Raw genomic sequence first — 26480 nt, 5'->3', positions numbered from 1 at the left:
TCCCGCTCGCTGGAAGTGTCCAAACCTCTCACCCCCGACAGGAAACCAAGTGAGTGAAAAACATTTGTTGCTTTGTTTCGAGCGGATTCCGTTAAACCCTTCTGAGGTTCTGATTTGACACGTCTCCGCAAGAGAAAAAAGCCCACAGCTCAGCAAGATGTTATCGGAAGACGGGGAATTTATTAGAGACAGGGCTGGATACACTTGGCCTGTCCAAGGGCTGGCGCAGGACTTGGCCTCAGCAAGGCAGGACCAGCGAGTCGCTTAGGGTTAGTTCAAACATCTGGTGGGAGGCCGAAGAATTCGGAGTCAGCGTCCGTGTCCCACACGTGCGGAGTGGGGGGGAGGAAAAGCAGACGCTGCAATCCTGGAAGGGTGAAGCTGGGGCCGAGAGGGCCTTTCGCTCGCTCCTCCTCCAGTGCTGTAAAAATTTCACAAGCTCCCTGACATGAGCCAGGCTGCGTGCAGCTCCTGCGGCTGCAGGGAACTGGAGCAGAAGCGCAGCACGCAGGGAAGCCAAAGAAATCGGCTCCCGCTTGGAGGCTCCCCTCTCTCTTGCTTTCATTTTATGACTTTCTTCCATCCCTCCAGAGAAAAAAAAAGGCACAAACAAAGCTTGCTTTTGCCACTGATTTCTTCCCTTGCCTCTGCGCCTCTGCCTAAGCTGTGCTTGTGTGGGTGCCGGAGGGCCGGTGTTGATCAGAGAGAGGCAGGGTGCAGCTGGGGCAGCACCTCCTAGAGCTGCCTTTCAGCACCCTCTGTCCTTCCAGCTACTCCTTCCGCATCCTCCATCCTTTCAGCTATCCCTTTCGTATCCCCTATCTTTCCAGCCATCCCTTTGATCTTTCCACTGTCCCAGCTGTCCCCTTCGTATTCCCTGTCCAACAGGGAGAGAGCCCAACAAAGATGGAGAGAGGACACTGGAGGACGATCGCTATTTGAACTGCAAAGATCTGCATCACTGCAAGGTAACTGGCATGTGGCTGGTCTGAGTGACAGTCGCTGCCAGGCCAGTTCACGAGGGAGTGCATGGGAAGGTGCAGGTAAGCCCTGGATGCTCTGTTGGGGTAGAGATGGAGGGGTAGCTGCAGCGAAGACACCCCCCCGGGAGGACAACACTAAACCGGGGTTCAGCCTTACCTAGTGATCAGTACAGCAGTGTCATGGTTGGCTATGCCATTCTCGGGGATAGCGTTCCCATTGCCGTTCCTGTTCACGATGGATTTCTGCCACTTGCAGAAGCTGTCCAGGGATTTCCCAGCATGATGGTTAATCTCCAGGGTGGGCTGGAAAGGAAGCAATATAACAACATGTTCCCAAAGAAGCTCTGATATGAAAGTGCTGTCTCTTCCCAAACCAGCCAGGCACTGACATGTTCAGATGCCCCCCGCCTTGCATGGAGGCAGTGGGAAGCAAGACTTTAGGAGGACTAAAGCTACTTAAAACTCCCTAGAGCCACCCTATTATAGTCCTCTTAGAAACAGTCCTCAGACTCCTAGAGGTCCTGAAACCACTGTCACCAGCCCCCTTTGAGAGTGTGTGGTACACCCAGCAGATTGCAATGGCCTGTGCTGAAGGGACCTCCCTGGGGTCACATCCAGGAGGAGCACACAGTTCCACAAAGGAAGGGCAGCAGTATGATGGAAGCTGGCTTGGCAAAGCCCATCTTACCTGATCCTCAGTGAGAAGAATCAGCCGGGTCACTAGGATATTGACAATATTGCCCAGACTTGAGTCCTGGAAAAGTTTGGCAACCTGACCTCCAAGAAACAAGAAAAGACGAGTCTTAAAAATGAGCTCGCTGGCTGGGTGATGGGGCAATTGGCCGGTGAGCAGGCACATGTCGGGCAGCCCGCCAGATGCAAACAGACCTGCTTCGTCAGTGTGGGTTGTGGGGTCTGAACACAATCTGCTCAGGAAGCAGAAATGGGTATAGGACGCCACACTGGATTGTAGAACCTCCTAAACTTTGTTCAGACCTTGGTGTCTCCTTCTGGAGTGATTCTAGCAGTGAAGCCCAAATGCTGCAGCACCTGCTCCTTGCCTGGAGCTCAGGTGAGGAAACCCTGCCAAGGGGACAAAGCTTTCCTGACTGCCTATCAACAGGGAATGACACAATGTCTCTCAGAAATCTACTGCCACACGATGGGCATTTTACATCAGATGAAATGGTTAAAACCTGTATTGTTTTAAAATCTGGCATCTGCTTTAGAAATGCAAACAGAGCAAGCCATGAAAAGAGATCCTGCAGAGGACAGGACAAAGAACCATCACAGAGGGGCTTTCATAGGTTTGATGGACTACTTCCAAGCCTGTCTCACCTCACAGGAGGATTTAGCATGGCCAGCTTAGGCTGTTAATGCATCTAGCCTGCTATCCTGCCTCCAGCAATGACCCAAACCTGATGCTGCAGAGGAGGTTCCTCTGCAGTAACTCAGAGAACTGGGCAGCGCTGCAGGAAAGAATGGGGGATATTCCTTCCCACCCCTCCAGCTGATCAGCCCCAATGTGTGAGAGCTCACTGCCCTTGTGTTTTCCCTTGTGCTTCTCAGTTTGCCAGGCCCTATTTGCAATGCTAATTTGAGATGAGAGATGCTGTTCAAAGAAAGGGCTTTGTTCTCCCAGTCAGGGTCTGGCCTGCAGCATGGTCAGATGGGCCAGAGTTTAACCTTCCTAAATAGGTGCCCCCTCCCATACATGAGAGAGTCCCTGTGGGCTCTGCAGAATATGACTGCTCCTGAACAGTGGCAGCATGTCAGGTCGTTGCCCCAGACAACTTCTTGCTCTAGGGACAGGGAGAAGTCACGGCAATCCTGGAACAGATCTGACTTCCCCACTGTGTCCCTTCCATTCCACTTTTCTTGCAGGAAAAGCACGTGGCAGCCTATGACATCTGACCTGATCCCTGGTATCTGGGGTTAAGAATAGGATTTATTCCTGTTTCCTCTCTGCTGCTAGGGATGTGAGCCCTGAGGTCCCCCGAAGATTTGTGATATGGTTATAACACTTACAATATTCATGATGGCCAGGATGTACTGCTCTATGTCCCGTCGCCCATGGTACCCCACCATCATTTTGTCAGCCACCACCAGGGTCTCCACGTAGCGCTCAGTGCTGACAGATCTCTTCAGAGGCAGCTGGCCTCGCTGGCTGTGGTTGCCCGATGGCTTCAGAGGGGAGGGCTTCAGTGTTCGCAGCCACCAGTGTCTTCCCTTCCAGGGCTTCTCATCTGGAGATGAAAAGAGATTTTTGTGTTGCCCTCCAGCAGCATTTCAGCAGCACATGGAGGTGAGAAGTTGACAATATTAGCTTGCTTTCAGCACAGAGAAGAAAAGGCCACTGCAAGTCTCTTTATGCACCACACACAGACCCAGCAAATGTGCCCACTATCATGGGCCTGCTCTTAGTGCCAGCTTCACTCAGTTAAAACATCCCTGGTCCTGTTACCACTCCCCATCCCAGTCCTTGAGCTTCCCCCACATGGCTCTACCCTCTCCCAGAGCCAGCCTGCCATCCCAGCTGCCCCACAGCTCCCCTGCTCATCCAGCTCCCAATGCCATTTCCCACAGTGAGACTTCTCCTCTCTAAACTCCTGCCCATTCCTATCCAGCCTGCCCTCCTCCCCAGGCACTTGAATGCTGAGGAGCACATCCATCCTGCTGCTTCAGTCTGGAGCCACCTTCATTGTGTGTTTGACTGCTTCTGTGCTACAAAACCTTGCCCTTGTCTCTGTCACAGGGAATAGCTGCATAGAATTAGAAACTACACAGACATAATCTGAAAATAAAGCCATTGAAGGTCATTTCCTCTTTCCTTTTCCTGCCAGGACCTGAATTTAGGACTTGGCTTTTCCTCTGCAGTAATGGCTGCAGCCTCCAAAGCAGCAGCAGCAGGTTTGTAGGACTTTGCTCCAGGCTTCATGTGCTACCAACCTGACTGTAGAGATGCACCCAGTGGGGCCGTCAGCTCAGGTACCAAAGCCTCCATCCCTGACTTGAACCCTGCAGAGACTGCCTGGAGACTACCCCAGGGAAGGAGAGCTGTCTGGCGAGTTACAACCGCTGATACTGTCCTGTTGAGAGAGCAGCTTGAATCCTCCTCCTCTGCTCTGATGCAGGGATCATCAGATATCTAGCGAGACTGGGACGATGGGCTGAATATAGATGTCCTTGCAGCCTACCTGCTGGATTTGGCTCTGGACCCTTGCGCTGAACAGAGGGAGCTCACTGTTGGGTGCTCAGAGGCCAGGCTGCCTTGGGCAGGTCAGGACAGGTCAGGACTGCGGAGCAATAGGAGGGGGCATCTTTGCTGAGGCCAGTTGCGCTGTGGTTGTTCTGAACTGTATTTGGCCTGTGGCTCCTACTCCATGGTCTTTGCTTTCCAAGAAACAATTGGGAACAGGCTAACTTTCGTCTGGAAGCCGGGGAATGTGGCAGAGAATCAGCAGAAGGGGAGTCTGCTGGCAGCCTTGTGTAATGTGACTTTGAGAGCTGTGATGGGAGGAGCAGGGCCAGGGAAACGCAGGTTGTCTCCCAACGCACTGCCAGGCTCTGAGGGACACTGGTCCCCTCACATCACGTGGGCCATGCCCTGATGTTTCCAGAGAATCCATCCCTTCTAGCAGTGATTCCTCATCTGGTCAAGTGTCACCGCAGGGACAATGGATTAATATCCTGAAATGACACACAAACCTGCTGGGAGAAACAGGGAGCAGCCTTCCTTCTGCATCCTCTGACTCTAATCCATAAAATGCCAGCTGGCCCCTCTGTGGGAACAGCATCTCCCTTCATCTTTCTTTAGAGAATCAAGAGAAGCCTCTAAACAGAAGGAATGGTATCCTGCATATGCGCAACATTTTGGGTGGATGGAGAAACTTTGTACATTCCCAAAGGCCAGGGATCTCCCCCATGCTCTGGGACATGGACTGACTGCTTGCAAGAAGGAGAAGAGCACAGGCTTGTGTGGGAAGAGAACAAGGGTAGACCTGTTTGAATCCTTTAGGAAGTTAGAGGTCTATAGGTGTAGAGGTGAAGGCAGATGCACAATCATCATCCTGTACAAATGTCTCCCATTTAGCCCACTATGACTAACCGGATCCAACATCCCACCCTACAAGACATCTTTCTACTTGGGTCTCTTGCAGCAGCAGAAGTATGCGCAATGTGGACAGAAGTTTTGGAGACTGAAACCCAAACACAATGCTCTATTGAGCATATGTGAACTACAATTTCCCAATACCTTGTAAATTGGCCAAATATGGGAGGATTTTCTTAAGAACAATGAGAGGCAATTTTTGCTCTTCTATTCCACCCTCTACTGACAAATCTAAATGTCCTGCTGTGAAATAGAGTACAAGAGATTCCCACAGACCAGGCTACCAGAAATGCTTAACATGGGTAAAAGGAAATACATAAATAAAACTTTCTTAAGTGCAGGAGAAAAATTTGGTTTCTTGCCATAGAGGGCAGCGTGGAACTCCAAAGTCTGGTCTATAGGGACTTTCCCACCCTGCACTGGGATGGATTGAGGTTGTGTTGGTAGGTGCAGGTACCTAGCACGCCGCAAGCTGCATCCATGTGTGGATACTGGAGAGATGATCGTTTGTACACGACGTGGGGGCTGCCCTTGCCCTCATTCCCTGTGCTGACGTTGGCTCCTGGGCTCAGCGGTTCGATGAAATATTCTTCCTCATCTGCAACTATCACCCCATGCTGTGAAAGGAAAGAGGTGGAAGGGAATAAAAAAGGAAGGGAGAGAAATGGGTGACATAGTGGCAGCTTTCCATAACAAACTGTCTGATGATTAACCACTGAACTTCTGGGAATTGACAAATACTTTTTGAAAACATGCAGGAATCCTTCATCTACGCACAAACACTGAATCACATGAACCTATGGACCAGCTCAAACTGAGCCAGCTGCTCTTGGATGCCTTGGGGCAGTTGTGTTCATTGAAGTCCTTTGAAAATCTCAATCTCTCCTTGCAAAATTATGAGTTTTTTTTCCTGTTCCACGCACTCATCAATCTAACTGAGTTGTCTTTGAGATCCTAAATACCATGCCTTCAAACATCAGCACTATCCAACAGTGAGGTCTACTTCCTATGCTCTTCAGCCTCACCAAAGAGCATTTTAAAGGAACTCAGGACCATTACCTCCAGCTGGGAAACTGAGGTACAGAGATACAGAGCAGTACAGACATTTAGAGGCTTCTGAGAATCATATTGAATCTTCAAAATCTGAAGTCTGATTTGCAATGAAGCAGCCAACAGGGGCCAAAATCTTTCACTATAGCCTGAAGCCAGTGTTGTGCCCAACAGGCAACACTGCCCCTTTTTACATTTCTGCTCCATTAGCAGTTGATTTAGCTAGTCAGCTTTTTTGTTCTCCCTTGTTTTATTCTTTGACTGAATAAATCTCAGCTGTGGGCCTAGAACTGGCAACCTAAAAAGCTTCTTCCAGCTCAATGCTATATAAGCAGAAGCTCCATTGCTGTGACAACCCTCTTACTGGATTTAGTTTCATGTAACTCCAAGAAACAGGGCTGTGCTATTGTTTGAACTTTATCAATGAGCAACCAGGGCACAGAAACATGCCTGACATTGCTCAGGCAGACCAGGAAGTGTCCCAAATTCAAGACCCACATTGTTGGCCTGTCCTTCCACTCTCCACGCTCAAGCATAGCTCTGGGTGTAAAGACTCCTAGGTCCTGTCACCAGCTCTGCCACCGCTTGTCCTAACACTTCAACAGTTCCCCTCTATACAATGGGGATAGGAGCCCCGATCTGCCAGGAAGGGGCTGGGGGGGAAGCAGGTCTCTGTAAAACATCTTGAGGTCCTTGCAAGGAAGGAGCAAACTATGTAACAGTGTTATTGCCAGGCAAGTGGGGAGACCCCTCTTTGGGTGGAGGCTGCCTCTGTAATAGGTCTCTCCGTCTCTCCCCTCGCCGCTGTGAAAGCTGAATCAGGGCAGTGTGTGCACAGCGAAGTCCCCATCTCCACAGAGTGCCGGGGGATTTCCTTCTGCACCAAGCTTTGTTGCTCTTGGCTCGGCTCCACCTTTTCAAACACAAGTGAGGTACTGTGAGGTTAGCCTGGCGAGGACTTCGACGGAAAGCCGAGTGTCGGCCGGTGAAGCCAGCTGGCTGCCGGCTTTGTGGGACGGGGAGAAGGAGGTCACTGCCGGCTTAGGGCAGAGTAACAGGAGAGGAGAGCATGTCCTGCCTGAAAACCATGTACTGCAAGAGAAAAACAGTTCCTAACTGTCCAGAAACTTATATGTGGAGTGTCTGCACAGCATGTTAGACGCAGGAGACTCCACCATCTGCCCAACAACCTTTGATAGTGAAGACCTGCCATCACAGGAGTCTAAAAACTCCCTCATCACTTACCCCAAAGACCCAAGCATAGAGGTCTGGGTCGTGGACATGACACATGCCTGTTGAAAGGGGGAGGCAAGAAGCCCTTGGAGACATCTCTGTGGTTTGTGGGGGAGCTAAGCTGGATATCCTGTCTATGATTCACTCAGGTCATCTGCAGAGCAAGGATGGTTTATCCTATTAGCTTATAACCACACTTAGGAAAGCATGGCCACATACTGCAACTCAGCTCTTCTGTCTCCTCTTAAATACACACAAACAGCTTGATATTAGCATCAGCAGCAGGGCCATCTGCCCAGCTCTGAGCATTTAATGTTCCAATGATTTCAGGAGGGCGATTCAGATAAAAGCAACATTTCAGCACGGACAAACAGGATTGTAAACCTGGCCTTTAAACTGTCATTTTATGAGCTCTGACTTAAGAGGGAAAAGAGTGACATTTCTTTCCCAAAGTTGTTTTCCCCTAGCTGCAAATTTTCTGATGGTAGGGCACCAGTCTTTGGGATCTCATACAGCCAGTGGGCTGAAACCTGGCTTTGCTTAATACAGGCTTTTCAGTTCCCTGTAAGGCCCAGGCAGAGCTCCTAGGGCTGCTTCCTGCAGGCTCCAGCTGCTTTGTGTTCAGCCCTGCTGGCGGCCTCGCCTTGCTGGCAGCTCACGGCTCTGCGTGTTTTGGAACATGGACCATTTTGCCCTTTGCTTCCGACAACTTAAGCCTCAGTGACTTTTATCCTGTTCAAACTGAAGTGTAGCACAGTGTGGCTTCTGCGGGGAAGCCCTCTGCCGTGGGGAGATGTTTGTGTTGACATACACTATCTATCTGTACTCAGATTTGGATGCCTGCGTGCTGGGGTGGCTGTGCAGGAGCATGTGGAGGACACAGTAAGTGTGCGATGCGCGTATATGCATGTGTGCGTATGATGGTGTGCATATGGCCAGAAAGATGAATCAATGGAAATGTGCCCAGATATCAGCAGTCTAAAGTCAGGGTGCCGTAAGGTGTGAATTACATGTTGCAAGTGTTTGGAAGCAAAAGGGATTACAGTTACACCTTGCAGAAGCAGAAGTTGTATAGGGATGTGGGGAAGTTCAAGGAATGGAGGATGGTTTGGGTTTTGTTACCCATTTTCACACCTTGTGTTGGATGCTTTTGTGGGCACATTCTTCCCTTTTCCTCCTCCTTAGTGCACAGCAATACCCCATAAACAGCACCTGATATCTGCTTGTGGCCATTTCACAACACATAACACACAAGTCCCTTTGCACCATCAGTGAGCTTAGCTCTGGCAAACATGGGTCAGCACATGCAGCACCCTATTGGCACGCATCAGCATGCACCTGTACCTCACGTCCTCTGAGACCGCAGGAACTGAAGGCTCTCTTCTGCCCCTACTTGTCCCCACCTAAGCAGACTTGATGCCTACCTGGAGGAGAGCGTGCTGTGGCAAGTTCCTGACCCTGTCTTTCTCCTTAACCAAGAAGATTCCCCCTGCTGCTGATGTCTGTAGCTCTCCAGCGCAGAAGGATGGTGGTCAGGAAAAGGAGAGGTGTTGCACAACCTTCTGTACCTCTTTGCGCCTGGCTGCATTCTCCCCCAGACAACCCCTGGTATCTCTCCAGCACTAAACTCAGTCTGTGGACTAAATTATACCAGTGTAAGTGCTGCCTGGCCATTGCTTGCCCTGGATTTGCTGCCCACTGTGAAGTGGGGAGGTAGGCTAATGCCAGATCTCTTCTGAGCCAGCAATGTCCAACTCACCCTTCAGTTCTTCTTTTGTGAACATCAGTAATTTTTCCAGGACTTCAGCAGAATTCCCATATCTAAACAAAGGGCTAACTAGGAAACCAAGGGTTTATGCAGCCTCTGATTCTTGGCTGTGAGATAGAAACACAAGAATCTCTGATATAATGAGTCAGATTCTCATTTCTGTTAATAACCCACAGCACTGTTCTGGCAATGTAATTTAGCAATAAATCAAACATGAACTCATTCCCATTTGGAAGCTCTTCTACACTGCCAGAATACTGCTAAGAGGTGGAGCCTTAGGATAAATATGAATCTGGCCTATAGAGCTTTTTTCTACATGTTACCCCTCCAAGGGAGCCATCATCACTGGGATTCACTGAAAAGGTATGTTTGCTTCATCCCTCCATCTGGCAGGTCATGAAAGCTGCCTTGTGAGCCGGCAATATCAAAATATCATAGAAAAACATGGATGGAAATCCTTAGTCTGCTCCCAGTGCTGAAAGAGCTAATGAATCACTCCTGGAGTAGTCTTGACAGGCATTTGTCTGGCCTGTTCTTAAAGATCTTAAGTGATGGAGGGGCCATGCACTCTGCACACTATCTAGTCCAGAGCTTAGCTATCCTTACCATTGATGTCTACCATCAGGCTTTTTTGCTGATAATTAAGACCATGATGTCTTGTCCTAGTTGTTAGAAGCATGTAAAACAGATTATTCCCTCCCTTTTTACAGAAGTCTTGCTGTATTTGAGGAATGCCACCTTGTCCCCTCTTGGTGTTCTCTTTTTTACATTGAAGAACACTGACTATTTCAGTTTTTCACCAAAAGTCATGTTTTTAGCTCCTGAAATCTGAATAAAAGTAAATGGGAACCCCAGGAATGTAACTGCAATTAGGATTTGAATGCACTTTTGACAGTCTCAGTTGTGCTGTGAAATTCCTGTCCTTCTGCACTTCTTCCTCACTAATACATGCAAAACATATCGCTTGCTGTTGCTGTTGGAAACAGACTGGAGAGTTCTGTGAGAGCCAGAATAATTCAAATGTGGTCTATAGCTTTGCTCTTCCCATTCTGGTTAAAATCAATGGAAAGACGCCCACTGACTTCAGCAGGAACTGGATTGCAATCCAAACATGAATCAGGAACCTCTATAGATGTAATGAAGAGATACGGCCATCGTCACGCTCAGGCGACTTTTGATGCCAGTGTGCAGTACTCTAGCTTGACACCAACCCCATGCCTATCTCATCACCATGGAAGACTGCCTGCTGGGACCCAAATTAGGTTACATTTCTCTAGTGAGGATAGAAGAAGCTGCAATCTGCTCTGTTCTACAGGCAGCTCTAGTTGTTAGTATTGCCCTCAGCTGGACAAAATATGGAGACTCACCAGTCCATTGCAGTTGCTGATGGCGACCTTTGAGTTCCGGTACTGATCTTGCAAGTGGCCTGCATAGTGGCAGTCTTCATGGAAATCATGTTGCCAGTCCACACCATCTCGTTTCCAGTATTCGACAGTGAAGTGCTCAGCCAGCAGGTTGGAGTGCAGTGTCAAGTTGAGGAGGAACTGGGTTCGATGAGCAGAGACCTTGTAGAAGACCTGTTGCTCAGATGGCTCATAGGGCAGGGAGCCCAGACTGCGCCGAGGGCGTTGCTTCAGCTGGCTTCTCATGTCAAAGGTGAGGAAGTCACCGTTTTGATCCACTTGGATGGGGAACGCAATTTCATAGTGATCGAGGCTGGAGAGGAACTCCTCTGGGGAGGAAAAGCAAACACAGGAAGAATGACATTCTGCAAAGAGAGTCAGAGCAAAATACCCAGTAACCTAATGCAGAGCTGGCTGCATCTGAACATTACCTAAGCTCACAGCTAGCGCAAGGCGGATGAGCACTGTCCTGACACAAAGGGAATTCTGTAATTCAGTGGCCATACTGCGGGCAGACACACTCATGCCATTCACGCTCCAAACGAAAGCACATTTAACTGCATTAACAGGGCACCAATTCTCAGCTTACCCCCTTGCCACCTTGTAGGACTTATCTCCTCTGTGTCACACCAGAGCAGCCGTGTAGTTTCCCTCCATCTTGAAGAACAGACTGAGCGCACTTGTGCCTGCTTACAACAGACATCTCCTAATAAAAAAGATGGGCAGAAGGATGGACGCCCCTGAAATTATGGCACAACAGGGACATGATGCCTGTATTCCCTGCCCTGTCCAGGCTGTGTGATCCTGAGCAAGCCTCTTGGGGTATTCATGAAGGCCTTCAGCCTATGGAGGCTAATCTCTTCTTCCTCTGCAGGTGATTGCCAGGTGGACCTGCTAACTCACAGCCTTTCGATAATTCACATAGTAACGGTATTGTACTAGCCTCCCAGATCACAGCTGCATTAATACATTAGGCACCAGTCATCCCTCAAAGATAAACCACAACAATATCCTTGCAATGACAATCTTACAATCAAACTAAAAGAGAAAAAAGGGGGAAACCAGAATTCCCCAGCTGTGCCCAAAAAGACAGCAAGAAAAGAAGTCAGGCATCCTGATTCCCCAGCCAGGTCTCTATCCACTAGACCATCCTGCCTTTCCAGCTCCCCAGGCTGGTGCTCTTTAACGTATCAGCTTGGCTTAGCACCTTCTCGAGACACTTGAGCTTTTGAGCCTGTCTTGTACCACTTAGGAAATGTGCTCTGACAATGTCACCGTCCAAAATGTCTGACTGCGCTTGCCCAGTAACACAATACCTATGGCTGTCAAAGAAATTGGCTCTCTGTAACCTCTATAGAAATTTCCCATTTTCTAATCAAATGTCAGGGATTGCCAGACTGGATCTGATCTGAGGTCAAGCTGACTCTGACAGCCTTCAGTACTGAATGCTTTAGCAGAAGATGTAAAAAATCATGCATTAGACAGAATAGCCCTCCCCAACCCCCATCACAGAGTTTTCTTCTTTGTCCCTGATGGTTGGAGGTCTGCTTATGGAGTGGGAGGGGATCTGCCCTCTTTTCATGCTGGAGGGGTCTTACTGTGTTTCTGCATCCTATTTCTTGTTGTTTCCTAAGCAAGCAGGGAGAGGTCAGGCTGCTCTGGGGTGGCTGCATTTTGCCTGGCTCCACAGCACCCATCTTCAAAGCCTTCCCAGCCATCATAAATTTGGACTCCAAATTACACTCTTACCACATGGCAGCACTGGAAAGTTTTCTTTTCCTCTAGTGTGTTTTCCAGTGTGGGATCCTGACAGAGTGGTTTCCTTGGCCACCACTAATGGGACAGTCCTTCCCACCAGCTGGGTTTAGGGATTAGCTCCCAACCTTCCAAACCATAAGCACCTCTGGCACCTATCCCTTGGCTCAACAAGCCAAAAGTAATTATTAGGGTTTTTTTTTTTTTTAAACTTCCTGTGCTTTAGCTTCTCCCACATCACACTGCCTCTTGTGTGATGCAGCCGGGCAAACAAGCGTGACTATTTGCACTTAAGCAATGACCTCAGGCTTGGAAAAACTTGCTATCGGAAGTTTTTTGTTTTTGTTTTTCTCTTTTTGCAGTCCATGCGAGCTTACAAAATAGTGACTAGGAAGGAGGTTTATGTACCCAGTGGCTAGAGAAATGCCTGGGACCCTGTACTGCTGTCTCTCATCCTGACCTGCAACATACTTCCAGGGGCAAAGAAAGTGTCCAGGGTCTGGGGTTCAGGTTGTGTGTGAGAACTAGCTTTTGCTGTAGTGCAGGCTCCATCTGCAACCTCAGGAATGTCACTCAGGAAACTGAGGCATAGGAGGAAAAAGATAAGAACGGTGCCCAGCATTGCATGAATGTCTTAAGAAGGGATGCTTCACTATGGAGACATCACAAATAGAAAAAAACAATGAAGAGAGACTTTCAACCCAAGGAAAAAGTCAGTGTCCTCTTCCAGGATTACAGCTGGCCCCTTCCTCTCCTCTAGCATTAGCGTACAGACATCCCTTTTGCTCCCTAACCCTGTGTACTCACATGGCCTGCTCTTAGCTCATGTCCACCCAACAGCATTAGAGATGTTCCCTTCTCCCTCAGCTCCTCACCCTTGCCTCAATCCTGCTCCCCATATTACAGAGCACACTAGGAGCTCCCAGCATCAAGAATGGCACTGTTTGGTCTTTTCTTCCTTGCTTGCTTGCTTGCTTGCTTCCTCCCTCCCTCCCTCCCTCCCTTCCTTTTCTTCCTTCCTTTCTTCCTTCCAGAAAATCCATCATGTTCCCTCTGCCCTCTCAGCCACTTGCTATATTAATAGACCTTGGCTTGAAATATGCAATATTGCTTTCACTGTATCAAAAGGGTTTGCACCCGTGATAAGAAGCCTGGTGTTTCCAGACAGCTGTCAAACTGCTTCAGTGTGATGCTATAAAAAACCCTTCAGTAGGAAAACAGAGCTGCCCATGGCTGTGTGGGCTGCTGGGCATTCAGCAAGCAGCAGATCTTTCTGGGAGAGGGGACTGGAGAAAGCTGGGAATGCAGGAAGGACAGAGTGTGAGGAGTGATGTAGCTCGTCCTCCTACCTTCTCATGTAAAGGGCAAACACATCAGCAGGGGAAGGAACAGCACAGGAGGCACAGGAAGGAAAAGGGCAGAGCAGGCACAAGACAGAGCAGAAGCACAGGGAAGAAGAGAAGGAAGCTGAATGAAAAGAAGAAGAGAAGGAAGGTGAAAGCCAAAGAGGGAAGGGGGAGGTTTTTGTTTCCTCACCTTGTATGCTCTCCTCATCTCTTCTGTCATTACGGAGCTGGTTAAAGGATGAAAAGGAAGCAAAGGTTTGCTCTGGTCTTCTCACCAGAGTGGAGAGGAGCCCCAGCTGCAGCACAGATACACAACCCACAAGGGATGTCTGGGGAAAATGCTATGGGATCCCCTGGCTCCAGTCTGCCCTGGCCTTGTGGCAGCCTCAATGCTTCCTCCATAGAGTTACATGTGAGAGGGGATTAGTGAGATTATCCTCATTTAATGCTCAGTATATCATGGAACATACGTTCTATCACTGTGGTTAAACTAAAGCACTAGAAGAAAATTTCCTGTTGATTAAAAAGCATTCAGCAATGGGGGATGGGTACTGAGTCCTTGGTTAATTGTTTCATCTGTAATTACCTGCATTGTTAAAAATTGCATAGTTTACACATGATATTATTGGCCTCTGAGGTTTGTTACAGCTTTGCTGACTTGAAGAGGCCTTCAACTTTGGGCTGCTGTCAGCCACATGGATACCTACAGCTTATGAGTAAAATACCTTCATTTTTTTCCTGCATGAAATAAATACACTGATCTGGAGTTCTGCACATGGGGCACATGAATCCTGCTCCATTGCTAATTGACTGGATCGCTTGGGCAAGTCTCCTCCACCGAAATCAGTGGCTTATTGAAAACACTGGCCTTTATTTTTCCACACCTCCAACTGATAAGTGGAGATAACAGTATCTCACCCTCTTGAAAGGGCGTTGTGAGGATTATGTACTTACTATCTCAGCAACATGGCAAAGCAAAGTGTTGAGCATTATTAATAGCATGGAGCCAGCCGTTCAGGAGCCTAAAAAAGGGCTCTGACAGTAAGTGGGGCCCATGGGGCAGCCTGATCCAAGGCACTGGGCACTGGGCTGGGACTGGAGAGGGGATAAGCTTCTATTCCTGGGTTGGCTACTGCCTGCCCTCACCCATGGCACCACGCTCCCAGCAGCATCACAAGCTGACCCTTGCCCATTGCTCTGCTCAGGGAAGCCAGTAAGCACAAATGAGGCTATACTAACTACACTATCAGTGAGCCCGTGGGTTTAAACTGAGCTGTATTAGAACACAGTGCAGGGACTCGGGAGCGAAGGAGGGTTTTAGCTGCTGAGAGTCCAGACAGAGGTGATTTGGCACTGAAGTTCTCATTAGTGTGGTGCTAGTGCTGCGAGTGCGGTGGTGCAGATGGAGGGAGGTGTGAAGTGACAGATGCAGGAGGCCCAGAACATTCACATCAGGAATTGCCAGAGTTATTGGCTAAAAGGATCAGAAACTGTGTTTGTTTCATATTAAAGAAAATCTGCCTGTGTAATGTTGCATGCTGCACTGTGCATGCACAGCACAGCTGTATAATTTGGTTGCCTCTTCTTTCACTCTGTGCAAGCTGCAATGCAATGATATTTCAAATTTAGCAATGATATGGTGTTCAGACCCAGGACAGCATGTAGCTTTGGACTGCCTTTGTCCCGCTTTTCAGTTCTACCTAACAAGACAACCCATAGCCAACATAACAACAGCCTGATGATGACGTGCTATGCAATGGGCTGAGTACACCATTGTCTTTGGCCCTGCTGCAATCAACCCAGGCACATAAGGTATTTCAGCATTATGTTTGTGTAAGTACACTGCTGAGGTATTAACACCATTTACAGATAAACATCTAACTTAGGAGCTCTTCATTTTTACCTCTCCTACCTTTGGGGCCTAATGCTAGCGTTCATATTGCCTCTTAAGAAATGGTCACAGAAACAAATGAGTATTAAGCAATTTAACTATTCTGTATTATCTGTCAATGTTGAATTTTCACTCTAGGCTGGCTAAGAGGCAGCCCATCTCACTTTCCAGTCAATCCATGGAATAAAATCATGTACAAAGCTGCTAATGTGCATGAGACCCCCATTCCTGCCCTCCTTGTGATAATTTGCACATGTAGTTCTGTATTTAAACACATGCACAACAGAAACACACACACATATAAAGGTACAAAACGCTTATGCCCAAACAGATTTGAACATATATTAATGGCAGCACTTACAGAAATGCATGCACACAAACCGCTCCTCCAGCAGCACGTCTGTCCACTCAGCTGTACCTGGATGTTTGTATGCTCCAGCAGAGACCTCCACACCTGCACACAGACAGCTGCTCGCAAGCACAGCCGCTTGCTGCACACACACATCCCTCTTCGCAACAAAGCCTCTATTCATGCAAGGATGCTCCACCCAAGTGGAAGGGGAGCTTCCCCTGTTGCTACCACACCTCCTTCTGTTCCCTAAGCCTGTTATGTGACTCTCACCTTATTCAGACCCTGCTGCTTTGAATCCTAAGTCCTGCAAGAATTCAAGGAGCATAACATCTCAGAGTAGAACACATTGCAGGCCAAGGGACATGTGTCACACCTGCAAAATCACCAGTGGGACTTCTGCTGCAGTTCTGAGCACAGCAGAGTTCAGGGTATCTATCTCCACCTATGCCCCAAACACAGTATCACCCTAATACTTCCCGCGGGGCCAGCATTAGGGATTCTGCCAGAGGAGGCCAATGGTGCCAGCTCTTCTCCCCTCCCCACGGCAATCCCTACCTTGAGACTGGAAGGTGTAACCAGGGAAGCTGCACACAGCTGTGGTGAAGATGACAGTCCACGTGAGAAGCCTCCAAGCTATTGCCATAGTTAGCGATGCTTGTCTCAGTGCAGGGAGTATTGTACCAGCTGAAAAGGCGCTGTCCCAACATGTCTCTCTTTCGGCCACCGCTTATGTAGAGACGGGAGTCCTCGGTTGCTTCGCAGGCATCCTCAGCCACTCTGATCTCTCCCGCAAGCAGCGAGGCCGACAGTGTCTTGGCAATGCGCTGTGCCTGGGCTGACCTAATAGCGTCAACATGGGCTAATTCGAATCAACGGCCCTTGGTGGCATTGGCCCTGTGGAAGAGAGGGCGGGGGACAAGTGAGCAGGAGAGAAGGAGAGAGTGGAAACAGAAATGATGGAATAGAAGGTGCAAAGGGATAAAAACTGGGGGGGAAAGAGCAAGGAAAGCCAGAAGCTAGAGAAGGGAAGAGTGAGCATAAGAGGGATGGGAAGTAAGAAATTGGAAGGGGAAGGAAGGACGGAAAGGAAGCGCAAATGCACTTAACCAAGTCAAGTCACAGCACCTGAAAGCCACGTTTAGCATCATGCCATGCCCAGGCCCTGAAAAGAGAGTGCCGTCATGCTATGGTGATCTTGGACACTGGCAGTGCTCTCCCGGGCATGAATTCTGCTTGCAGCGCAGCCCCTGCACCACTCTGCCAGCGTGAAGTGCCTTTGAGGGCTGCTCTATAACTTATACTGCTGGAGGAAAGGAGACTCAGAGTAAATGGGAACCCTTTGTCCTGCTGACAATGCCCATGAGGAAGGGCAGACCAAACAGTTACCTGATCTCTTAAAAAGGAGAATAAGAAATAAAAGCATTAACAGAGTGGTAGTGAGGGGCAGTTTGAAAATTCTCTCTATTCAAGTTTCCCCAGCTTTCAAATAGGCTTTCATGGTTATCACTATGGCAAGAGAAGGCACTTTCTCTCCGAGCAGATCGGCCAAACCTAAAAAAGTGCTTCAAAACAAAGGACCCATTCAGTGAACTTAACCTTAACCGTAGCTCTATCCACTGATAGATTGTGAGATTCCAATTGCATTTGTTATTTAAAATGATTTGCTAATTGCTTCAGTGAAATATTTTTGGCTTGCAGATAATTTCCACTCAGTCTGAGGCAATTATACAAAATTCACATAGTACTGGAAAGTTGCAAAAAGCCTGTGGTTTTTGTTTCTATCCAGCAATTAGATGATGTACGCAACTAATATGGCACATATCTAACCACCACATGGAGAATGCCAACTATCTCAACAGTGATGCTCTGCTCAAGAGCATCCCTGCAACAAAATGCAAACATGCCCACAAAGGCAGTATGGAACAGTCACAGACGCATTCGTATTAAAGTTTGATTTCAAACCGGTGACATAGCTAGCGCTTGCACAGTTCTGCTGCTGCGTGCTGGTGTCTGAGCACTGTAGGGGACGTGAAAAGGGGATGCTCCAGAGCTCACTGGGAGAGCCACTTGGAAATGAGAGGATGGTGATCTTTGCAAAGGTGTCAATAGCGATGGACCATGTGTGGCCTCATCGCAGTAAGGAAATGCTTGGAATAATGTTACCAACCATTGCTTCTCTCTTCTTGTGCGTGTTTTAAAAAGCAAAGACTAACTAATAGCTAGATTGCAGGGCAGGAGAGCTTATTCCTCCTCAGTTCTGCCATTCCCCTTGTGACCTTGGAGTAGACTGTAATATATTTCTACTTCTATTTTCCCATCTTTACTCTGCAGTTAGTGTTATTTGTGTGGTGGGGGCATGGAAGAACGCCTATCACAGGCTGGACTGCATGTCTTGTAGGTGAGGTACAATCACAGACCAGGAAGATGTTTTCTACCCAAATAATTAATCTAAATAAGTTAATGATGTTCCCCTACCACACAGAAACACCAAGAGGGTTAACTGTGTGTCTTTAGCTCATGATTCAAAGTGCCGTATTTTAAAGGTTAAGCGCAGGCAATCGGTGGCCAGGAGAACCCAGTGCTTCCCTGGAGAATGACTGTCCAAACCTCACCTTGGCCGCTTTGCTCTCCAACTGCAGATAAACCAAAGGAGGCAAAAGCGTCGGCAGGACTCCTGCCCCGTTCCGTCATGGCATGAGGATGCCAAGCTCAGCTGCCTGGGACCCAGAGGCCCTGGGTGCTTAGCGACGCTTCTCCTTGGCTGAATCACCCCTGGGTCCATGGGCCAGGGAGGGCGAAGCGAGGGCAGTGGCATCGCACAGCCAAACGGCGGCAGGAGCTGTGAGTTGCTCCATTGCCATGCCCTTCAGGGCTGCACAAAGCAAACTGGAAAAGGGAGCAGGCAAAACAAAAGCCCGGCGTGCTGTGACGCTCTCCTAAGTCAGCATTTTTCGGAATCTATTAAAGCTCGAGATTCCAGCTTTTAAATGCTGTCACAGCTCCAAGGCTTGTGGACAGAAAGCTGCTCAGCTGAAGGATTTTTTTCTCCTGGGCTCTACATGGCTAATTTTTCTTGTTTTTCAGCTGTTGAACCAGCTTCCTCAAAGATGCTATTTCCTGCCATTCCTCCGCGTCTCCATGACCCCGAGCTGCAGCAGCCGTGACTCATGGCCTCTTATCCCCTCTGCCTGCTCTTGCCCCTCGCCTTTTGGCCCCAGCTCCTGGGTATCCAGAGGCACCGAGTGCCGGTGGGGAGCTGCAGGCATGGGGAGCCTGCAGCCCCTGGCCCCAGGGGAAGGAGGTATGTTTGCAGCACCACATGGTAGGAATTACAGCTGCAAAATTCCCGTAAACTGCGCAGGGGGAAGGGCCCCAGCTTTGATTCCTCCCTGCACATGGCAATGAAAACATCTCCCTTTTCCAACAGCGTCCAACTTCTGAGACCCAGAGAGCCCTTATCATGCAACAGAGAGACCCGCAACGCAGAAGAGAGAGGAGGGAAGCTGGAAGAACATGGACTTCCTGGTTTCTTGAATATGGATAAACTTTTCCATAACCTCAGTTTTCAAATTTTGCTTGCAGAACGACAATAATTCACAGGCATGCACTAGCGCAAGGACCCCACGACCTGTACATAGGGGCCGGCAGAACATTGGGACCTTGGGAGGCAGGCGGTCTCCGGCAGTAAGGAGGCCCAGGGTACGGGGTGACCTCTCCAGGTCTCGTGCCTGCCTCACTTGGGCTGGTTCCGATTTGCTGCCTTCCTAGGAATTCATTGTACTTGGCAGGCGCCGCCCGCGAGCTGCTAACACTCCCTGCTCCGCGTGCCAAGGTGGCTTTCGCTGTGTGAACTTGTGGGCTGAGCAGCCAGGACAAGGAGGCTCTTTGGATCCCCTGCTCCGCAGGAGCAACCGAGGCAGCAGCGATCCGGACTCCCAGAGAGCCGCAGGGAAGGGGTGAGCTAGAACCTGAGGCTGGATTTGAGGTCGCCTTTTCAGACCCCAGAAAGGCTTGAGAAGGGACATTCTGACGCTCACGCGGGAATAAAGAAAAGAAAAGAAAAGAAGAAAAAAACAGATGACAACTGTTACTAATTTCAACATCGGGTCTGCAGACAGAATTCCCTGAAAGCCTGGCTTTTTGGCTGGTGAGGCAGCTTTATGGGAAGGTAATAGGAAGCAGATGGGCCACGATCGGGGCCAAGAGGAAGGTTCAAGGTGCCTCCTAGTGCAGAGAAGAGGAACTTAAATGCTTTTAAAGATGCAGGGCCTTGCAGGTTCCAGGTTTCTCATCCAACTTTTGCAAATTATGAGCTCAGGTGTCCTTTTCCCTTTTTGAGAGAGAAATAAATACAAACACAGACTGCTGCTTCCAGCATGCCCCAGTGGGAGGAAATACTTGTGATCCACCCCCCTCCCAGCCCCCAGCCCTTCCACTGACATAGCTTCCCAATGTGCAGCGTCAGCCACTGTGAACGGTGGGAGCAGAAAGTGCCGGGAGCAGAAAATGCCAGTGGCAGCACTTGCACAGAGAAGAGCATTGCTGGCTGCTTCTATCAGCAAACTGGTTAATGAATGAATGAAAATAACTGGCCTGCTCCTACGCTGTCATCATGGTTGTCGCAACGACAACAGGGGCCCAGCCTTAAGAGGAAGGATGGTCTACTGGTTCGGGGGCTGGCCTGGGATTTATGAGACTTGGCTCTGGTTATCTACATCTTGCACCTCCTTGGGCAAGCTGGTTGAGGTCAAGCTGCACAGATCCCTAGGCACCTACAGCCCCCTGGAATACAGTGCTGTTGTGGATCTAGCCTTTCTTCTGGCCTTCTGCAAGATGGGGCTGATGGCACTTCCTAACTGCACAGGACTCTCCATAGGAACATGCAGTGCCCATGTCCTGCAGCTTGGCGAGCCTTCATCCCTAATGACCTCCTGCCTGCCTGCAATAACACAGCTGAGGTCCACCTGAGACCTCCCACAGTGAAGGCAACTACACAGCCACGGCACACAGCCTGTACAATCTCTGCATCATAGGGATTTCCATCCAATGTGATCGAAATCGGCCAACAAATTTAAAAGTTCTTGGGGGGGGGGGAATCACTGCAAACATACTTGTTCCACAGGCCTTATTTCCTTAGGAGACCAGGCTAAATACATTGAAGATGGCAAGACCCTTGGATATGCAGTACACCGGCTATGACAGTACCACAGCAAGGCACTTTGCAGCAGGAAAGATTCTTCACATGAAGATTTCTCAGGCCTACCCACAACTCACATGGACCCATTGCTCTGCTCAAAATGCACGGTTATTACCTCCGTTATCACAGCTGTGGTCTAAGGACATGGCCACACAGCAAAACTTGCAGTGCCTGTAGCTCACAGAGGCTGAGCCTAAAATCACCATGTTTTCTGAAGAACACCCTCCCTTTTTTCACCTGCTAGTGCTGTTGCTGCTTCACGGAGGCCCAAGAGTTTTGGGTAAAACTTGCCTGTCAGATGCAGGCACAAATACTGCACCAAGGCAGAAGGATAACTCCATGTGGTTTCTAAGGACGGTCACAATTTCAGCTTATTTCAGCCATTCTGCTCAAAGGACACAGCTTAAATTCAACAACCGCAAATTACCATGCAACTGTCCGCTACCCAATCTGCAGGGCTGAACACGCTCTGGGACAGAGAAACAGGAACACCTGGACCATCCGTCTGATTTCCACATTCTTGCAAAAGCAAATGTGGACAGAGGTTGCTCAGATAAAGTGCGAGGCTGAGGAAATTGTTTAACTGGGGACTGGAACGTCTTGAAAGCGAAAGCTCTTGTGAGCTTTGCCAGGCAGCAGCTGAAGGAAGCCCTGCCTGGGTCTCCAGGGAGAGCCTTTTATCCACCGCTCACCGCCAGTCTCACAGCAATCCTAATCTACCAGAGAAAACCGGATCACAGGGAGGAACCTGCCCTCAAGGTCCCTCTCCCATTGCCAAAACCCTCTGTGCTGGGATTATTACTTTAACTTTGTCTCCCCTGTCCTGTGGTGAAGGTCTTTGATTTCTGCCTAGCGAGCAGCCCCCCTCTGCTCCCTACGTGTCTAAAGGAAAAGCCCAAAGCCTAGAGGCAGCACATGAAGGAGGAGAGCTGATCACCTTGGCCATTTCGGACACGGCGACTGGTCTGGGATGGCCCATCACAAGAAGGATTGGGATCCCCCTCTTGTGACCGCACGCAGCTACAAGTGGACACATATATGCGACCCAGTCATCCGGTTCCCTTTATGCAGATCGGAAAGAAACAGGTGATTCAAGGGGACAATTCAATGGCATATTTTAGAGGTCTGCTTTGGCATGAGCTGAACCTGCCATGGGGGCCCTGTGTCCACCCCAGTGAGCAGAGCGTGGGTAGTTAGTGCAGACACAGATGTCTCCTCCACATATCTGACAGCAGCTAAGAGAAACCCAGCCCAGCTGACCCGGATCAACCTTTTTGGCATAAGAAAACACATGGCCAAATAGCTCTGTCCAGATATAGAAAAAACACATACTGAAACATGGTGTCTTCAAGGAAAATTAACCTCTTTCTTGCACTTTCAACCTCCTTCTTGCACTTTCAACCAAGCCCATCAAATGTTAACTTTCACCACAGTGGATTTGCATGCTTAATTTAGCAAGCTTCTTGGTACAGCTGAGAGGAAAGGGCAATGTTTCTGGCAATCATTACTGCAGCAAAAAATCAGAGCCTCAGTCCTTTCAGCTAGGCATGGCCAGGACCTGCTTGCACTTCATGGTCAAAGGGAATCACAGAATCACAGAATCGCTGAGGTTGGAAGGTACCTCTGGAGATCATCTAGTCCAACCCCCCTGCTCAAGCAGGGTCACCTAGAGCATATTGCACAGGATTGCATCGTCACCATTGGAACGTCACCTTCTTCTCCCTCTGCTCTGTTGAGCTGCTCTGATACCAACTAGTTCTGCTCCACCGCATTTTCCTGGCCTCTCCTCACCACGAACAGCTGGGAAGGGAAGGGAAACAGGGCGTGAGGAGCTGAAGAGGAGGAAGGACCATGTAACGAACCAGCAGGTCTCCTGTCCACAACGGTGGGGTCATGAGGAGCAAGAGGAAAGAGCTGGATGAGGGAAAGCTGCTGAAGACAAACCTTCCTCCTTTCCCTTTAAGCTGCTCCCAAATCATCTCTCACCATTTCCGCCCCTCTTGTTTTTTATCTCCTCAGACTCTGCACACCCAAAACTATCAAAACACTCAGGTTCCTCCGTCTCAGTGCTGGATTGCAAATACAGCTGTGTGTTTGCTCCCAGGCCAGAGACCATTGGCCCATTGTGTTCCCCTTTGATGGTGGGCGTTTCGTGCATGTGGAGTTATCACCTCGGCTCTCTGCAGGTCCCTTCACGTTCCCCAGGACACAGTAAACAGCAATACTCCCCCTCTGCCGTGCAACGCGGCCTCCAGCAGCGGGTGAGAGGCCGGGCAGGCGGCGAGCGTCATGCCCCCGGCAGCTCCTCTGGCTCAGAGCAAGAGACAGTCCCGACACTCCCCGCAAAATATGTGGAGAGACTGTTAAGTTGAAAACATGCTCATTTGCAGATGACGGGAGGTTTTTTGTGGTCTGTTTGCCAGCTAGGACAGTACTTCCACTGGGAGCTCATTTCTCAGCTCTAGAATGGAGTTATGGATTAAAAACAAAAATCAGCACTAGCTAACCAGCAGCTCACTGCAAGGACCATCAGCTGAGGAATAGGAAAAATAGGTTAAAGTCTCAGATCTGTGGGACTGAAAACAAGAATTTGAACCTTAGTGAGCCTTGCTGCTCTGGCCCAGGCCTCTTTCGGGGCATGACAAGCAAAGAATTAGAAACAAACATGCAGTTAGTTAACACAGTTCACCAGAGAGCAGCAACTTCCAGCCATGGGAACTTCTTACCCTGTTACACTTCTTACACTGCTCTGCAGAGGTCATTTAGGAACCCCTCGCCATTTACCCAGTTGTTCCTGGTATCAAGTTCACCCTGGAGGAAGGACAAGAGCTTTTGTCTTCCCCTTTCTAGCTGGATGTCCACCAGGCTAAGAAGGGACCCATCTCACCACTTCAGCCCACCTTACTTGTAGGATGGGATGAAACACCTCCTAAGAAGGCCAGATGAATGGTTCTCTGGAGACACCCATCCCTGGAGATACAGTTTGGCAGTGTTAAAATAAGATCCAGTCCAGTACAAAGGTACTCACCAGCAACATCGGAAATCCAGACTGGAGCTACCAGTCTGAATCCAAGAAAAGAGGGATTTGAGCGTGGGTGTCAGGTCTCCCTGCTAGCAGCCTGGTACCCAGCTCCGGGTGAGCCAGAGAACACCCTCTGCCTTTGAACTAGCCCACTGCCTTGGTTGGGTCTCGCTGCTGAGCTCTGCGCCAGGCCCTCCAGTGCTCCGGCCAGGCACACCCTCGATCCCTTTGTACAAGCAAGCTTCAGAGGGTTTTGGGCTCACTCCAGGACTGTGTGGGAGTATTTTTTTTTTAAACACGAGAATTGTTTTACAGTCAATTCTCTTCAGTGCAAGCTTAGTGAGGAAAGGACTGAATTACCCACTTGCTCTCTCCAAAATCCAGTAGGATCTTTAATTTCACCACCAAAGGAGCAAAAAGGACCCATTAGAAAGCAAGGTATGACAGTGCGGAGCTGGGAGCACTGATTCCTTTCTGACACTGGCTGCTTTGCTTTCTGGAAATACTATTTGGCCCTAGAAGAATTTGGCCCTATCTGTAAAGCTGGGGTCATTTCATTTCCCCAGGTGTGGTAAAAAGCTCAGAGGTCCTCGATAGGAAAGTGTTTGAGAAGGGCCAAGTCATGCCACTATTGGGGAAGGGTGATCAGGAGGGGGCAAAGAGCGGTGCGAGCCCCAGGGCTGCGCCCATGTCTACCTGCTCAACCAGGCAACTTCGGCTAGAGGTGAGATGGCTACAGAGCGACACAGAAAGCTCCTAGCCTAGGACTTATTTTGCTTTAAGGAGGCAACTCCACCAGTTCTCATGCAGGTCCACTGTCAGACAGGACTTATGCAATGGTTTGGAGCAGTTCCATGTGACCCAGACTTGCTGGCCCCCTGCCACTGCTCTCCTTGCTGGCTTCAGCCATGGACAAAACAGCAGAATTAAAAAGACGACTAAGCAGTCAGTGAAAGAAAGTGCATCTCACCTACAGCACTATGCTCCCACCAACTACCCACATGCACCACACATGTAAGTATGCACATGCTGTCCACATGCATGTTGACCAGGGCTGCAGCTGTGTGCGTGGTTGTGCAATCCACATGGGTGGATGCCACCTCCATACGAGGATACACGCTACCTGCAGGCTTGTCTGCATGTGGTACTCACATACCCTCTGCGTGCATTGCCTGCATGCTATCATGTACCATCGATACATCTGGATACTGCACGCACAAATGTGACTTTTATATCTGCCATCTCCATGTTTGTGTGAGAACCTTTCACCCTCATAAATTTTCTCTCCACATTCTTGTGCATGTACTTGTGTGGTTAGTGAACATCCAGCATTACAGGCATGGAGTACCTGAAAATCTGCTCTGGAGATCTGGTTAGGAGTCTGCCACTTGTGTGTGCACAGGCATATCAGCTGTAACACAGCTATGTGCGTGAGAGAGTGCATGCTTCATGTACACAAGCTTCAGAAAGCAAGGAAAAGTCCCTTTTCCAAGTGAATCCAGAGCTCCAAACAGCAGCTCTAGCCCTTTTACAGAACTGCCTGGGCTTTACCCCAGGTTTGTGATTGCCAGAAACCTCTTCCCCCAGAAAAACTGGACCAGCAGTCTGTTTTCCAGTTAGCAGTTCAAAGGGAACACAGCCCTTGCATCAGCTCTCAGCCACCTAAGCTGTGCTGTGCAAGAGTGAACAGCCCCACTGTGATCCCTTGTTTTTTGGGGGTTCAGTGTCAGCATTCAATCCACATCTCCCCAGCCTCAGTGCAAGCTGCTCCTTTCCCATGGTCCTACTGCTCCTTCTGCAACAGCCAAGCAATACTGCTCTGTTGGGCTCAGTGTGTCAGGAAATTCCCCCAGACTCTCAGAAAGGACAGGGTCATTCACACCTCTGAACAGGCAGGGAAGCACACACACATCCACTGCAAGTGCTCCATGCAGCCATTTGCATCCTGGCAAGGCTTGCTCCTCCAGCAGCCTTTCAGCAGCCGTTAGGCACCCGCATATATAACCCTCACGGGGCAACACAAGGCACAGATTCCCTGGGTAACAAAAAGATGAACATCCTATTGTGTCAACACCCAGCTCCCTTCACCTGCATAACCACCCCCAGCTCTCTTTAGGAAGGATCTGGGCTATGGAAGAGGTGAGCTGTGGGTCTCAGTTTAGTAAACCACCAGGTTTACTATGGTTATATCTCACACAGACCTGTCCCATCTCACATGTTGAGTGCAGCACTCCTAAACCTGGCTCCTTCCTCAAACTGCCCTGAAGGTTTGGCCATGTCTCATGTGTCTGCAGTGCTGTACCTGCTCCAGGACCCTCCAGACCATGATGCATCTGGTCACCAGATTGAAAGTACTGTGCTAGAGGGCA

The 26480-nt window shown here is 49.3% G+C and overlaps 1 protein-coding gene across 1 annotated transcript in view; it reads right to left on the bottom strand.

Annotated features, from left to right (window-relative positions):
- The window catches only part of ADAMTS10 (ADAM metallopeptidase with thrombospondin type 1 motif 10), a 62379-nt gene that overhangs the window by 31133 nt on the left and 4766 nt on the right, over positions 1–26480 (bottom strand). The window contains exons 2-7 of the mRNA XM_013944635.2: positions 16448–16786; positions 10513–10877; positions 5552–5711; positions 3012–3229; positions 1672–1755; positions 1141–1286 (exon numbers count right to left, since the gene is read on the bottom strand). Of these exons, the coding sequence (XP_013800089.2) occupies positions 1141–1286; positions 1672–1755; positions 3012–3229; positions 5552–5711; positions 10513–10877; positions 16448–16535 (1061 nt within the window). The 5' untranslated portion in view covers positions 16536–16786. The remainder of the gene's footprint in view (positions 1–1140; positions 1287–1671; positions 1756–3011; positions 3230–5551; positions 5712–10512; positions 10878–16447; positions 16787–26480) is intronic.

The sequence above is a fragment of the Apteryx mantelli genome, chromosome 30, assembly GCF_036417845.1.
Source record: "Apteryx mantelli isolate bAptMan1 chromosome 30, bAptMan1.hap1, whole genome shotgun sequence".
Taxonomy (NCBI): domain Eukaryota; kingdom Metazoa; phylum Chordata; class Aves; order Apterygiformes; family Apterygidae; genus Apteryx; species Apteryx mantelli.
This window is presented reverse-complemented; position numbering and strand designations above follow the sequence as displayed.